At 42.6% G+C, this 16020-nt stretch overlaps 1 protein-coding gene across 1 annotated transcript in view; it reads right to left on the minus strand.

Moving 5' to 3' along the window:
• The window catches only part of SENP7 (SUMO specific peptidase 7), a gene marked incomplete at its 5' end in the record, with an annotated part of 95674 nt that overhangs the window by 8167 nt on the left and 71487 nt on the right, over window positions 1–16020 (minus strand). Inside the window, 4 exons of the mRNA XM_082248099.1 lie at window positions 2144–2212; window positions 2492–2529; window positions 6376–6416; window positions 10881–11071. Of these exons, the coding sequence (XP_082104225.1) occupies window positions 2144–2212; window positions 2492–2529; window positions 6376–6416; window positions 10881–11071 (339 nt within the window). The remainder of the gene's footprint in view (window positions 1–2143; window positions 2213–2491; window positions 2530–6375; window positions 6417–10880; window positions 11072–16020) is intronic.

The raw sequence follows: 16020 nt of genomic DNA on the forward strand, positions 1-16020 counted from the left end.
TCACCATAGCTCCAAAGTCATCCTGGAAGAGGTTCCAGTGGCAGCCATCAAGGAGCTGGTGGATGTTGGAGACCTTGCGCTCCTCCACCTTCTGTTTGAGGATGCTCAATAGGGTTTAGGTCTGGAGACACGTTTGGACAGTCCAACATTACCCTCAGCTTCTTTAGCAAGACAGTGGTCATCTTGGAGGTGTGTTTGGGGCCATTCTCTTGGAATACTACCCTGCGGCCCAGTCTCCAAAGGGAAGGGATCATGCTCGGCTTCAGTATGCCACAGTACATGTTGGCATTCATGGTTCCCTCAATGAACTGTAGCTCCCCAGTGCTGGCAGCACTTATGCAGCCCCAGATTATGACACTCCCACCACCATGCTTGACTGTAGGCAAGACGCCCTTGTTTTTGTACTCCTCACCTGGTTGCCGCCACACACTTGACACCATCTGAACCAAATACGTTTATCTTGGTCTCATCAGACCACAGGACATGGTTCCAGTAATCCATGTCCTTAGTCTTCAGCAAACTGTTTGAGGGGCTTTCTTATACATCATCTTTAGAAGAGGCTTCCTTCTGGGACGACAGCTATGCAGACCAATTGATGCAGTGTGCAGCGTATGGTCTGAGCACTGACAGGCTGAAATCCCCCCCCCCCCCAACCATTCAACCTCTGCCGCAATCAAGTGTCTATTTCCCAAAGACAACCTCTGGATATGACTCTGAGCACGTACACTCAACCTCTTTGGTCGACCATAGCGAGGCCAGTTCTGAGTGGACAAAAAAGAGGGACAGCTGTATAGTACAGGCTGTGAAAGATGGGCAGTAAATTTACCCACGCAGTGGGTACGTCTACGACAGTGATCCATTCATGTGGATAGTCACTTTGCTTAGTTATATTGACTCTATCCATTGTGGATGTAGCCATCTATTCGGTACCATTATATGATCTTTTGGGAGCATTTACCCATACTCATTACTGGGTTCCAGCATTTAGGATTGAAGTAACTGCACTTAACATATGACTGGATCCATACACCCTGCTGAGTTCCAGGTAGATAATGTAGTTCCAACACACTGGATCACTATCTGGTTTGCTTTTAATATCGTCCATTTGTAGGTTTTGTTTTTGTCTAATTGTGGGAAGGTGTAGTAATTTTTCAAATCAATTATACTCCATATATTTTTAGAAATTTTTCAATAAACCTTTTGTACATTATACTGCGTGAGTAAATTTAATGCCTATCTTTCACAGCCTGTACTATGCAGTAGTCCCCCCTTTTTTTTTTTTTTTTTTTTTGTCTGTAATCTGTTACACATAATTGGTGAGGGTGTACTTTACCCTCCTTTACTAGGTGATTTTTACCTAATTCACCCCCCCCCTTATTTTACCACTGTTCTGAGGGGAACCTTTTCTGTAAAACCGCTGTATGGTCTTGGCCACCATGCTGAAGCTCTGTTTCATGGTCTTGGCAATCTTCATGTAGAGCAACAATTCTTTTTTTTTTTTCTAGCTCCTCAGAGTTCTTTGCCATGTGATGCCATGTTGAACTTCCAGTGACCAGTATGAGAGAGTGATAGCGATAACCTCAAATTTAACACACTTGTTTACCATTCACACCAGAGACCTTGTAACACTAACGATTCACATGACACCGGGGAGGGAAAATGGCTAATTGGGCCCAGTTTTGGTCATTTTAACTTAGGGGTGTACTCACTTTTGTTGCCAGCCATTTAGACATTAATGGCTGTGTGAGTTATTTTGAGGGGACAGCAAAGTATAATTTCTGTTAGTGTTGTCACATGAAAAGATATAAAATATTAACAAAAATGTGAGGGGGTCTACTCACTTTTGTGAGATAGTGTCTATGTGTGTGTGTGTATATGTATGTATGTTTCTATTAGTTTCAGACAAAAACTAATGGTAAAATTGTTCATCTGCTTCTGCTTTTTTTTTTTTTTTTTTTTGTCTTTAGGCTGTTCAGATCTCTCTAGCTTCAGTGGAAGAGTACCTTGCTTTTCCACACAAAAATTGAAAAAAAAAGCTCCTAACTCTGTCACACAAACAGTATACCGGTAGTTAAAAATATAAATATACCAGTATCTCAAATCTGCTTCAAGTAATTAGATGGTAGGAAGTAAAGCCACTTACTCTCTTAAAACTTGTACAGTACTCCTCACAGATCCAGTTGTCAAAGAATCAAAGATCAGAATGCATGGCCTGCATGTGGTAGGAAAAAAATACATCTGTATATGCTATACAAGCACAAGATGAGAGTATTCTACAATGTATCACAAGAGAACACATTCTGAAAAAATGTAAAACGAATATACTAATGAACTATTGAAATTTAAAAATCTGAAGATCAGAGATAGGATCTAATACATATGATCAAGTTTAGATAATTGATACCAATTTTAATTCTCATAAAACAAACGGTTAAATAATGAAAAGCTGCCATGAGCTATGTATAATGAAAAAGCAAAAATAGATTTTTACCTTTTGCACACTTTGCCAATGTGACTTTCTTTTGGTTTCTACAAAAACAAACAAAACAAAAGGTAAAGCCACGCTAAAAGAGTGCTGACTTTTTTTTAAAGGAGTAAAACCCTGGTTATAATATCAGTTAGTACAGTAACTGCATTTATTAAAATTGCAAAATATTTATATTTTATAACTTATTGTAATCTACTTTATTTAGATTACATATTAGGGTTTCTACTAGTCTATTACAATAAGGCTCAACTAATCCTCCATCACATATTCAACTCACTCAGCCCCTTGTCTGCCTGACATGCTTATTATAAGTCATGTCCAATGAAGCTTGTAAATAGTTGGACCAACCAGTGGGTTCAATTCAGACAATTTTTTTTGGAGACTAGCATGCATCTCAGGATGTGCCTGGCCTAAACTTTTTTTTTTTCTTACAGGTGGACAGCATGTAGGGGGACACTGAACATCTAAGCCATTAGTAGTGTGGGGACTAAAATTGTCTCTCAATGAATACAGTGGAGATCATATTGTCATGGGTTTACAATGGCGTCTTCGATGCTTAACCCACTAGTGCCTCTGGAGGACTTTTTTTTTTTTTCAGGGGACAGCGATTTACCCATGTATCAAGGAGTCTCTGTAGTCTCTTCTGTGCCCCATCCCAGAGGAAGCAACAAGAGAAACACATCGAGAGAGGCCTTGTGCATAGTGTATATACAGCTGTTCACAATCATTTTTAAATTTAAATGTGTGGCTAGAAGATGTTTAATTGTGGATGGGACAATAGAGGGAGCTAGAGTGGAATGTATACAGTACAAAATGTTTTTATACAGATACAACATTTTATAATTCAGTTTATTTTGGATTGATAAAATTGTGATTTTTCTATGAGTCTGTACAATATCTTTGACAACACCAGTAAAGTCCCTAAATGTTTCCTTTTTTTTGAAAAATAATTTTTTACACCTCAAGCAGCAAATTATGAAATATCAGCATGCAATAAAACTACAATCATGGAAGCCCTATCAGTCTGTTACATACAGTCATAGTTGGTCAGGCAAAAAAAAAAAAAAAAGATATATTGTGGGAGATTAGCTCACAGGGATCACCTTTTCCAGGAAAGTAAGGCCAGCATGCAGGTCATTTCTTTAAAGTCTGGTGGATTGCCAGCTTTATTTAGCAAAGGTTTGCAAATATGCAAAAACAACAAAACCGTAAAATAAATCCTTGCCGTCCGGTGTTCCGTGAGAATTACCTACCCGTGAGAAAAACCTACCCCTCGTCACTTCCGGTTCACGGCACTGTATGGAATGCAGCTGTTACATTAAAACAACTGTGCTGCAATACGAATCATCTCCGCTCCTGTGCCTGTCACGTCCCTGCTCTCGGCAAGTAAATATAAAAGCGGCGGCGGCTGTATGAAAAGATAAATCACGGAGACGCCAGCCGCTTTTATATTTACTTGCCGAGAGCAGGGAAGTGATAGCCACAGGAGCGGAGATGATTCGTATTGCAACCCCGCTGTTTTATTTAACCGCCGCGTGGGTAGGTTTTTATCACGGTACACCGTGCTATTTCCATACTAGTGCGCATGCGCACTAGTCTGCTCCTCTGTCGTCCCTTTAGGTATCCGGCCCTGTGAGCATGCGCACTGCTGCGCTGCTCAGCTGTTCCTGGCCGGAAGTGACGAGGGGTAGGTAATTCTCACGGGGTAGGTAATTCTCACGCTACACCGGCACTAAAATAAACAGCAGTTTATCACTATACAGTGTGGGGCTGGTCCCCATCACCCACAAAAACACATGGTAAAGCAAACCTTTTATTTTAAAGTCCAAACAGAGCTCCTCTCTCAGATTCCCTTCCGAGTCTCAGACCAGAGCATTCCTGTGCTCTCTTCCTGTTCATTTAAAGTCCACCTGAGCATTGACTCAGGTAACTTACAATCTCTGTACCAGAACCTAGCCTGTCACAGAGGCTGGAAAAACCCGGGCCAAATTCAGGTTCAGTTTCTCACTACAAAACGTATGCGAGGTGAAATATAGCAATTATCTACTACCTCACCTTGCATACCGTCACAATATATAATCTCTGCATATATATATATATATATATATATATATATAATAATGGAGTTCAAACAAAGGACAAAAATAAAAATATTTAAAAAAAAACTTGCATCCTCAGAACCCCAAGTGCTCATTCACATTTGTGCAGGTGTTAACAAATACGTTTTTATAAATTTAGGTACGCAGCAATAGGGCAGCTCATTCATTTTGAAGGGGTTGCCCCCACACCTCAAATCATGTACAAAAAGCATACACATTGCATGATGTGTGTTGTGGTGTATTATAGCACAATCACATTAGCTTCTACTGTATATGTGTGCTGGGGTGCTATTCTAAAAGAAAAGCAATGTACTTAAAGCCCCTGCGTTACAGCAACACAAATGTACGAAGCCAGCCGAAGTGGAACTCCAGGATGAAATTTTTTTTTTTTCACTTTTGATTGGGTCACCTAAGCCACTTGTAATGCTGGATATACTATATCTTGATGCCTGCAGGGATGCTAAAAATCTTAGCTATATTCATGCTAGACACTGCTGTCATCAAAGTATTCTGTGATTGTTTAAGGGGAGGTCCTTTCATTCATCTGCCCCTGCTCTATCCTTGTCCAATCACAGACTGTCTTGAAAGTTTTTTTGCTGGAATTCCCTTTTAAGAAAAAAAAATGCATAAAGCAAGGCTAATTTTGCAACAGGGAAACTGGCTAATCGGGCAATCTGATACTCAATGGATCAATGAAAACTGTTATTTTGTAGATTTATTTTATTACAAGCTACAGCACACTGTGAAATATAATTTTAAATATCAATGGCAATAAAGGTTTAACTAGCTCTATACTGTTAAAATCCATACATATCAGAAAATTATATTAAAACTATAAAATGTACAAAAACTAGTCTGTCTATTGCCCTGACAAATTCTAGAGCAGCAGAATAAACAGTGTAGCACACTATACAATTGTATTATATTCGACTTTTAATTGATATGAATATCGGCACCTTTAGCACATGAAAAGCTCAAGAAAAATGCATCCCTTTAAATTCTATGTATGTCTTCACACACCCGCTTCCGTTGTGGTGCTAAAATCTTGCTTGCTGTGTTTTTGGTCAGTAAAAAAAAAACCTCCCCATTTAACTACATTGAAAATGCAGCAATAATGCACCTGTGTTACGTTTGTTTTTTTTTTGAGTCACATGACCTATGAAAAACACATCATAGGCACAGTAAAATTGCGGCAAGATCAAAATCTCGGTAAAAGCCGCGTTTTTTTAGCATCATTATCAGCACCTTGTTTCTTTATTGGCAAAATGCAGAAAACGCCCTTTTCGGTCGCTGAAAATTTTGGTGCATCTCTACTGTACATCCCCCCCTACTAACAGTGGTGGTGTGTTAGGACAAATGGCAACTACAAACAAACGGTGTTGATCTCTTACTGCCTGTTGATAGCAAATGTAGATCACTGTTTAGTGTTTCTAAATAAGTCGTACTCTACAACTGTGTACCTGCATACAAGCAAGGTGGATGGAAGAATCCTAGGAACTAGGATTAACAATTGACTTCTGTCAAACAGGGAGGGCCATACACAGATCAAAATTTGTCCGGTCCCTGCGGAACCAGCTGAATTTCCATCCATCTGTGCCCAGGTTCAGTTCACACCACAGCAGTCTACAGTCATATACAGTACAATAAATTAGATCATATGTATATTGAATGTTAACAGGAATTAAAGTAAATATTTATGTAAAACTATCACATTTATACAGCATACACATAAATTACAAAGACTGTATGTATATTTTTTTACAAATAAACAAAAGCACTGCCACTTACTGGATATTTATGATTGGAGCCGAGTCCAGAACTACAAGAACCTGAAACCAAAATGTATAAGTTAAAAACAAAGACTCAACAAGTAGAGTCAAATTATATTGAAAATACTGTAAATGTAACAAGACTTTTAGCTCCTTAACCGCTTGCCGCCCGCCCGCCGTCATATGACGGCGGAGCGGTGCGACCATTATCCTGGGCCGCCGTCATATGACGGCGGCACTTTAAGCAGGGCAGGCGCGCGATCGCGTGCGCGCCGCCCTGCACTGCCGGTGTCGGGGTGTCCCCGGGACACCCCCCGTCACCGGCAGGGGGGAAACAGCCAATGGGCGTGGCTGTTTCCCACGTGATCGGCTGTGTTCCAATGACACAGCCGATCACAATGAAGGCGCCCACAAGATGACCACGCATGCGCGATCGGGAGCGCGCAGCGTGGTCATGTCGGTGGCACTGTGTTCCGTAGGAACACAGCTGTCACCGGCGGTAGTAAACAGTCACTGACAGTGACTGTTTACTATGTGATCGGCTGTGAATCCATTCACAGCCGATCACAAAATGTAAACAAAGAGCAGTAACTCACTGTTACTAGCTCTTCTCCCCTCATACAGTTTCCAGTATGAGGGGAGCAGAGCTAGAAATAGTGAGTTATTGCTCTGTACACATGTCACAAAGTAAAAATCACACTAATAAAGGTCCCCACACAGTCCTCAGCCCCCCCCCAATGTCACCTGTCACCCAACAGTCACCTCATCAGTGCCCAGAAATTGACACCCATAACGTTCACATGTGAGCGTAGCGATCGCAGGCAGAATCACTGCGATTCTACCCGCGATCCGGAAATCATTGCAAATCGCGGGACGCCTGTGCGTTGCCCCTGATTTGCAATAGCACCCCAAATGCTGTGCGATGTTGCCGCCATTTCCGCCTGCCGAATCGCGGTAACATCGCGCAAACATCGCATGACGCCCAAAAAAGGTACAAGAGTTTCTTTGGAGCGTCATGCGTTGTTTGCGCGATGTTACCGCGATTCGGCAGGCGGAAATCGCAGCAACATCGCACAGCGTTTGGGGTGCTATTGCAAATCACGGGCAACGCACAGGCGTCCAGCGATTTGCAATGATTTCTGGATCACGGGCAGAATCGCAGTGATTCTGCCCGCGATCGCTACGCTCACATGTGAACATAGCCTAAAGTTCACCGGTCACCAGAGACTACCATCAGTACCGCCGTGCACCATCGCCCGTCACCTGTCACCCATCAGTGACCATCGCCCGTCACCTGTCACCCCATCAATCACCGTCACCTGTCACCCCATCAGTCATCGTCACTTGACACCCCATCAATCATCGTCACATGTCACCCCGTCAGTGATTGTCATCTGTCACCCCATCAATCATCGTCACCTGTCACCCCATCAATCATCGTCACCTGTCACCTCATCAATCATCGTCACCTGTCACCTCATCAATCATCGTCACCTGTCACCCCATCAGTCATCGTCACCTGTCACCCCGTCAGTCATCGTCACCTGTTTGCCATATACATGCAATCACTTACTGACCGCCTAACGACTATATGCGTCGGCCATTAAAAGCTAAATACTGGGGTTATGGCAGCAGATAGCCCCCATAACCCCGGTATTTTTTGAAACGGGGGGCGGTCGGCTTTCAGAAAAGGGTGGTCCCAAAGGCGGATTCGCCGCGGAATTACCCTTACGGTGCAGGGGAAGAGGTGCCCCCTCCTGCCACGTCCCAGACGTTTTCCCAGCTTACCGGACCCGCCGGCAGCGGGGAAAACTATCCGGTCCCGGATCCTCAGAGACAGGAAGTCGAGTGAGGGCAAAATGGCCCTCATTCAACTCTATGGTCTTGGAGGACCGGAGCTACGTCAAAAGACGTTGCCTAGCAACCGGTTTAAAGGGCCGCTTTTTTTTTTTGCTTTTTTTTTTTCCTCTTTCAACAATTTTTTTTTTTTTTTTCTTTTTTAGTGTAGTTGTGAGGTGTGGGGTCTTTTTGACCCCAGATCTCACAATAAAGAGGACCTGTCATGCCTATTTCTATTACAAGGGATGTTTACATTCCTTGTAATAGGAATAAAAATGATCAAAACTTTTTTTTTTTAAACTGTGTAAAAATAAAAAAATAATAAATAAAATAAATAGGAAAAAAAAAAAAAAATTAAAGTGCCCTGTCCCCGTTAGCTCGCGCGCAGAAGCAAACGCATACGCAAGTCCCGCCCACATATGTAAACGGTGTTCAAACCATACATGTGAGGTATCGCCGCGATCGTTAGAGCGAGTGCAATAATTTGAGCCCTAGACCTCCTCTGTAACTCTAAGCTAGTAACCTGCAGAAATTTTTAAAATGTTGCCTATGGGGATTTTTAAGTACCAATGTTTGGCACCATTCTGTGAGCATGCGCAATTTTGAAGCATGACATGTTGGGTATCTAATTACTCGGCGTAACATTATCTTTCACATTATGGAAAAAAATTGGGCTAAATTTACTGTTTTCTTATTTTTTAGTTCAAAAAAGTGAATTTTTTTCAAAAAAATCACATTTGGAAGACTGCTGCGCAAATATGGTGTGATAAAAAATATTGCAACGATCTCCATTTTATTCTCTAGGGTTTCTGCTAAAAAAAAATATATAATGTTTGGGGGTTCAAAGTAGTTTTCTAGCAAAAAAAATGATTTTAGCTTGTAAACACCAAGTGTCAAAAATAGGCCCAGTCTTAAAGTGGATAAATGGACAACTTTGTGTAAAGCGCTACTTGGATGTGAGGCCTATGTATGTGGCCAGGCTGTGAAAAAGTGTTACACATGTGGTATCGCCATACTCAGGAGGAATAGCAGAATGTATTTTGGGGTGCAAGTTTTGCTATGTACATGCGATGTGTTAGAAATATTGCATAAATGGACAGCTTTGTGTAAAAAAAATGTGTTTTCATTTTCTTTCCACATTTTCCAAAAACTTGTGGAAAAAAATGACATATTCAAAAGACTCATTATGCCTCAAAAATTATACGTTGGGCTGTTTGCTTTCCAAAATTGGGTCATTTTATGGGGGTTTCCATTGTCCTGGTGCTCCAGGGCCTTAAAAAGTGCGATAGGTTGTCAGGAAATGATATGTGTAATTTGTGCTCCTAGAATGCCGGACGCTGCTACTTGGATGTTAGGCCTCTGTATGTGGCCAGGCTGTGAAAAAGTCTCACACATGTGGTATCGCCATACTCAGGAGGAGTAGTAGAATGTGTTTTGGGGTGTAGTTGCAAGTATACATGTGCTGTGTGAGAGAAATAACCTGTTAATACGGCAATTTGTAAAAAAAAAAAAAAATAAAAAAAATAAATCTTCATTTTGCAAAGCATTGTGGGAAAAAATTACAACTTCAAAAAACTCATCATGCCCCTTATTAAATGCCTTGGAATGTCTACTTTCCAAAAAGGGGTCATTTGGGGGGTATTTGTACTTTCCTGACCTTTTAGTGTCTCAAGAAATGAGATAGGCCTTCAGTACATCAGGTGTGATCAAGTGTGATCAATTTTCAATGATTCGCACCATAGCTTGTGGACTCTATAACTTTCACAAAGACCAAATAATATACACTTATTTGGGTTTTTTTTACCAAAGATAAGTAGCAGTATAAATTTTGGCCAAAATTTGTGAAGAAAAATTACTAATTTGCAAAATTTTATGACAGAAACAAAGAAAAATGCGTTTTTTCACGATATTTTCAGTCTTTTTTTATTTATAGCACAAAAAATAAAAAACCCAGTATTGATCAAATACCATCAAAAGAAAGCTCTATTTGTGTGAAAAAAGGACACAATTTTTGTATGGGTACAGTGTTGCATGACTGAGTAATTCTCAGTCAAAGTGTGAGAGCGCTGAAAGCTGAAAATCGTTCTGGGCAGGAAGGGGGTGAAAGTGCACTGTAGGCAAGTGGTTAAATATTCACATACCATCATCCAATTTGCACAGAAAGTATTTTGTGGTGCCAATTCAAAATATGCAAGCTACAGTTCTGGAATTCGGTTTAGGCTAAAGGTCCTGGAAGGGAGACTGCTGATCAAAATCTGCAATCTACAATGTATTAAAACCCTATCATTTTTAATTTGTGAATGCACAGCAGTCTAGAGATGTAACATTAAGTAACTGAAGGGTAAAGAGCAGCATGAGATGAGATCATAATATTCTGGGACCCACAGACCACTGTGAGGTATGTCGACTTGGGCCTCTTTCAGACGGAGCGGAATCCATCAAGCGGACCCGCCTGCTCAGTGGGGGATCTCTCTGCTGATGACAGGTCCTTGTTTTCTCTGCTATGTAGAGCGGACGCAGACCCACGCACAGCACATTGTTTTCTATGGGTCATCCGATCTGCCGGATGGGTGGGATTGGATGCTGGAGGGTGGCTGCGGACATCTACCACTCCATAGAGAACAATGAGTGGTCTGATTGCTCCACTGGTGTGAAAGGGGCCTAATGAGAGAAAAACATAATCACCTTCAGATCCACTGTTGCTGTCTTCTATAGCTTCCTCTGTCTTTGACAAGTGGTCATTGAAGACAATAACGGAACCAGTGCTAGAACGGTCTTTTGTTTTTGAATAAGGGACCACAACCTGTTCTTTCTTGTCCTCATACACAGCTTTTTCCAGCCAGGGGAAACAGATCACTGCAAGATACCAATGGGAGCTATAGGAAAAAGAAAACGTGTGTTGTTAGATTGTTTGTTTGTTTATGGAAATAGTATCAATGTAAAAAAAAAAAGGGTGTATGTTAATACACAGGAGGAGGACAAATCCATATTCAGGAAATAAATCTAAACATTATGAAATCAAGTAAAAGAGAACAAACTGGCCATAAAATATCAACATTTTGCAATTAGATATGATGGAGCAGACAGTTTAAGACAATATACAGTAGTAGTGATCTCGCTCTCTGCCAAGTATAAACTGTGGCAAATGACTGGAATGCCTGTTGTATATGGAAAAAAGACTCCTTTTAGTGGGTCCATGTCAGCTTTTCGGTTAGTGAAGCTGTAGACAGCAATACACTGTGGACTGGTTAGCTGTAAGGCCCTTGAACACAAGGTTAATAGGAATTAAACAGTACATGGCATGGGTAGGTGGGTAAGGGTTAGCAGTAAGGCAAACATTTTATTAAGGTTTCATTACCCTTTAAACTTATTAACTTACAGAGCTCAACAAAAGTGGTCTTCTGCTCCCCTTTTTGCTAGTCCCAACATACAATTATAGCAGTTGCAGGTGCCAGGCTCAAAATACCTGGCTAGCAATGTCAATGTTCTCCTTGCTTCATGGTAAGAACAGACTTTTTCACAACAGGTACAATCTGAGAAGCTGTAGAAGCTCCCAGGATTATTATTATGTTCCATAAAGTCTGACAAATGTCAAGAACTTTGTCATTACTGTTACTTCAGATCACACCAGCAATAAACAGTTTGCCTAAATATGAACTACCACCAAGAGAAGGGCAGATCCATGGCTGAATATCAAAGCTTGCTAATGTAAATAAGATGAGCATCTTCCAACACAGCTGAATCAGGTGACCATCTCATGTTTATAGCAGCAACACCCTTGCGATCCGATTCCAGGGCAGGACAAAAAAAGGGTCCTGCACGTTTTTGGTGTGGGTATAGTGCAAATTGAGCCATATAGAATGTTTGGCTCAATTTGCACTGCACTAAATTTGCATGTCATTTGTACAGGAATCTGGTGTGATTCCTGTACAAATGACATCCAATGTGGTAAGACCGCATGAGTGTGAACCTAGCTTAAAACATTCTTAGCTGGCTATTCAGTGAACACATTCAAATCATTAGATTAAAATAAAAAAAATGGGATTTTTGACTTCCCGTAAAATCCATTTCTCTGGTGTTCATTGACAGACACAGCGCCTCATCTTCTTGACTACGTGGGTTATACTGCCCCCTACAGGAGTAGGACACTAGGCTGAAAAGAACTTGACTACACCTATGGGGCAGTCCCAGGGTGTATACTCCCACTCACTGCTAAAAGGTACTCAGTTTTGTTACAAGCAGTGTCAGAAGAAAAAAAACAAACTCCATAGAGGGGTGGGTGCTGTGTCCGTCAATGAACATCAAATAAATGGATTTTACGGTAAGTCAAAAATCTAATTTTCCCTTTCATTCATGGACGGATCGTGCTCCTCATCTTCTTGACTATGCGGGACATCCCAAAGCAGTGTCAAACATAAGGGGTGGGAACAGCATAAAATACCTCCCAAGGCTAAAACATAGCCAACCAGGTAACATGGGGCTCAACCATAAAACAACTGGAGCTCACCTGAAAAAAATGAAAAACACCCTCAAAGATGACCAAGTCTGCTAAACAGCAGCTGGCAAAAAATTTTGCGGCCAAAAGGAAGCATCCGCAGATGCCAATACATCCACCTCTTAAAACTTTGAACTTGTGCACAGACGACCAGGTAGCCACCTTGCAAACCTGCATCACTGGCGCCTGATGACGGAAGGCCCAGGAGACATTAAGTGCCCGAGTAGAGTGCATCTTAACAGGGAAAGAAGGAACCTGACCCTTAATGGAATAAGCCTGAATTACTGTCTGTCTGATCCATCTGGAAATGGTCGCAGCAGAGGCAGTCAACCCTTTGCGAGGTCCATCCGTGAGAACAAATAGTGAGTCTGACTTCCTAAAAGACTCCGTAACTGCCAGGTACACCCTGATTGCCCGAACCAAATTCATGGAATGCAAGGCAATTTTTTAGGATGCTGAGGCCAGGGACACAGGGTAAGCAACACAATGTCTTCATTCAAATGGAAATCGGAGATGACCTTTGGAAGGAACGACCGACATGGATGAAGAACCACCTTATCCCTGTAAACCAACAGGTAAGTTGAACGACACGACAGCACAGCCAGCTCAGACACCTTGCGCACAGAAGTAATAGCCACAAAAAAGGCCACCTTCTGGGACAACGTAAGTAGGGGAACCTCCCGAATATTTTCAAAAGGAGGCTTCTGGAGAACTGACAACACCAAATTGAGATCCCACGGCGGCTATGGAGATCTCACTGGAGGAGCCAAATGTCAGACTCCCTGGATAAAGGTACGCACCAAGGAATGTGTGGCCAAAGGGCGTTGAAAGAACTGCCAAGGCCAAAACCTGGCCCTTGATGGTACTTAAGGCCAGGCGCTGCTCAACCCCCCTCCCCCGTTGGAGGATAGCCAAGATCCGATCCACCGAAAAGGATCGAGGGTAAACCCTTAAGACACTCACACCACGTAATGTACATCTTCCAAATGCGAGGGTAAATCTTCCTAGGAGGAATCACAGATTCAGACAAACCTCTATCCATCAGCACCTGGAAGCAGGATGGAAAATTGGCCCTTGGGACAGCAGATCTTCCCTGAGAGGAAGTCTCCAAGGAGCATCGGTGACCAGCCGTGCCAGATCAGTGTACCAAGACCAGCGAGGACAGTCTAAAACCACTAAAATGACTGGAATCCCTTCTGCCTCAATCCTGCGCGGAGTCTCAGCAGAAGTTTGAGAGGAGGAAAGGCGTAAATAAGATGATACCGACTCCAAGGAGCCACTAAGGCGTCTGTGGCGTCGGCTAGAGGATTCCGAGACCGTGCCACAAACCTCTGTACTTTTCTGTTGAGACAAGTGGACAACAGATCCACCTCTAGAGTACCCCACCTGGCACACAGCTGATGAAACATTTCAGGATGAAGTGACCATTTCCCCTGGGCCAACGCCTGTCAACTGAGGTAATCCGCTAGCAAATTTTCCACCCCTGGAATGTGCAAAGCAGAGAGGGCTGGAACGAATCGTTCTGCCCCCCCTTAGAATACCGGCTACCTCACTTCTTGTGCCCCCTTGATAAGTGACATTAGCCACAGCCGTGGCATTGTCCAATTTAATTCATACTGGACACCCCTTAAAACAAATCGTCCAATGATCCAGATAAGGCCTGATCGCTCAGAGTTTCAGTACATTGATCGATTGCCTGGACTCTTCCTGAGTCCAGACCCCCTGAGCACAATCCGTGCTGAGGATGCCTCCCCACCCGAACAGGCTGGCATCCGTGGTGACGACTGTCCAGTACAGGGGAAGAAAAGATTTTCCCTGACAAAGTTCTAGAGAACGAAGCCACCAAACCCAGGATCCTCTCGTACTCCGGCTCAACAGGATCAGATTGTCTAGAGACGAGGATTCTTGTTCCATTTTACCAGGATCTTTTTTCAGAGATCTCATGTGGATTTGCGCAAACGTAACCGCCTTGAAGGTAAATATCATCAGGCCCAGCACTCGAATGCAAAACCAAAGAGATGACCGCCTGCTGAACAGCAAAAGCTGAATTGCCTACTGCAATTTCTGGAGTTTTTCCAGAGGAAGAAACACCATGCCTGAGGTAGAGTCCAGAGTCATACCCAGATAGTCCAGACTGGTGGACAGAACCAGAGCAGACTTCTGAAGATTCGGAATCCAACTGAACGCAGAGTTCGCAGAGTAATCTCCAAGTTGTCCAGAAGAGCAGTCGAAGACTCTGCACGCAAAAGCAGATCGTCCAGGTACCCCAGCACGATCCTCCGCTGACCCAACAATGCCAGCATTGGGGCTTTTTGTGAATAACCGAGGAGCGCAGGCGAAACCAAACGGTAACGCCGCAAGCTGATAATGCTTCTTGCCCATGGCAAAGCGAAGGAAGCGCTGGTGGCCGGATCATATTGGTGTAGGGATGCCACTACAGTGCAAATCGACTCCATTTGGAACTTCTGTACCCGCACAAAGCAGTTTAGCGCCTTGAGGTCCAGAATTGGACATACGTTGCCTTCCTTCCTGAGAACTGTAAACAGGTTTGAGTTAAAACCTTGAAAACGTTCCGATGTTGGAAGCGGAACAATCACCCCTTGAAGTAACAAGTCTTGCACTGCCACAAAGTGATCCCCTAAACGATCTTCCTCAGGCTCCTTACCTTTGGGAGCCTGAGGAAGAAGAGTACTCTTTTCCCCCTATGAGGCCTTTGAAGAGGTCATCCAAGGAAGCTCCAAACAAGCGATCTCCCACAAATGGAAGATTGGATAAGGCTTTGGTCCGCAGACCAGCATTTCAGCCAGATAATGCACCGCAGGACCACTGCTGAGACAGACAGCCTAGAATTTAAGGGAGCCGCATCCAAAGAGGCGTCACAGACAAACAGTAGCCCTTAGACCAACTGACCTGCCAGCTCCGCAAAGGCAGGGGGGAGCTGTTCCCCTTCCAGATACCGACATAGAAGTTTTGCCCACTCAGTCATAGCTTGCGACACCAGGGCATAAGTAAATACCGATTGTGTGCAAAATATATCAGCGCTGCTCTAAATTGGAATCAATAGGTGCAATTTTGTGATGTGGCGTGACCGCACTACACTCACTAAAATATTAAATAAATAAAACTGTACAAATGTTACAATAAATAATTACCCATGACACAATTCATAAATAATAAATAAGCTGTGCAAATAATGCAATAATAAATACGTGGTACCTATGATATGATTCTATGTGATATATCTACAGTATTACAATATAAATTACTATTACCATAAATAAATTAAAGCATTAACATTACAAATAGATTATAGTGGCAGTACGGAAAAAA

This window comes from Pelophylax lessonae (assembly GCF_965119305.1).
Source record: "Pelophylax lessonae genome assembly, chromosome: 2".
NCBI lineage: Eukaryota > Metazoa > Chordata > Amphibia > Anura > Ranidae > Pelophylax > Pelophylax lessonae.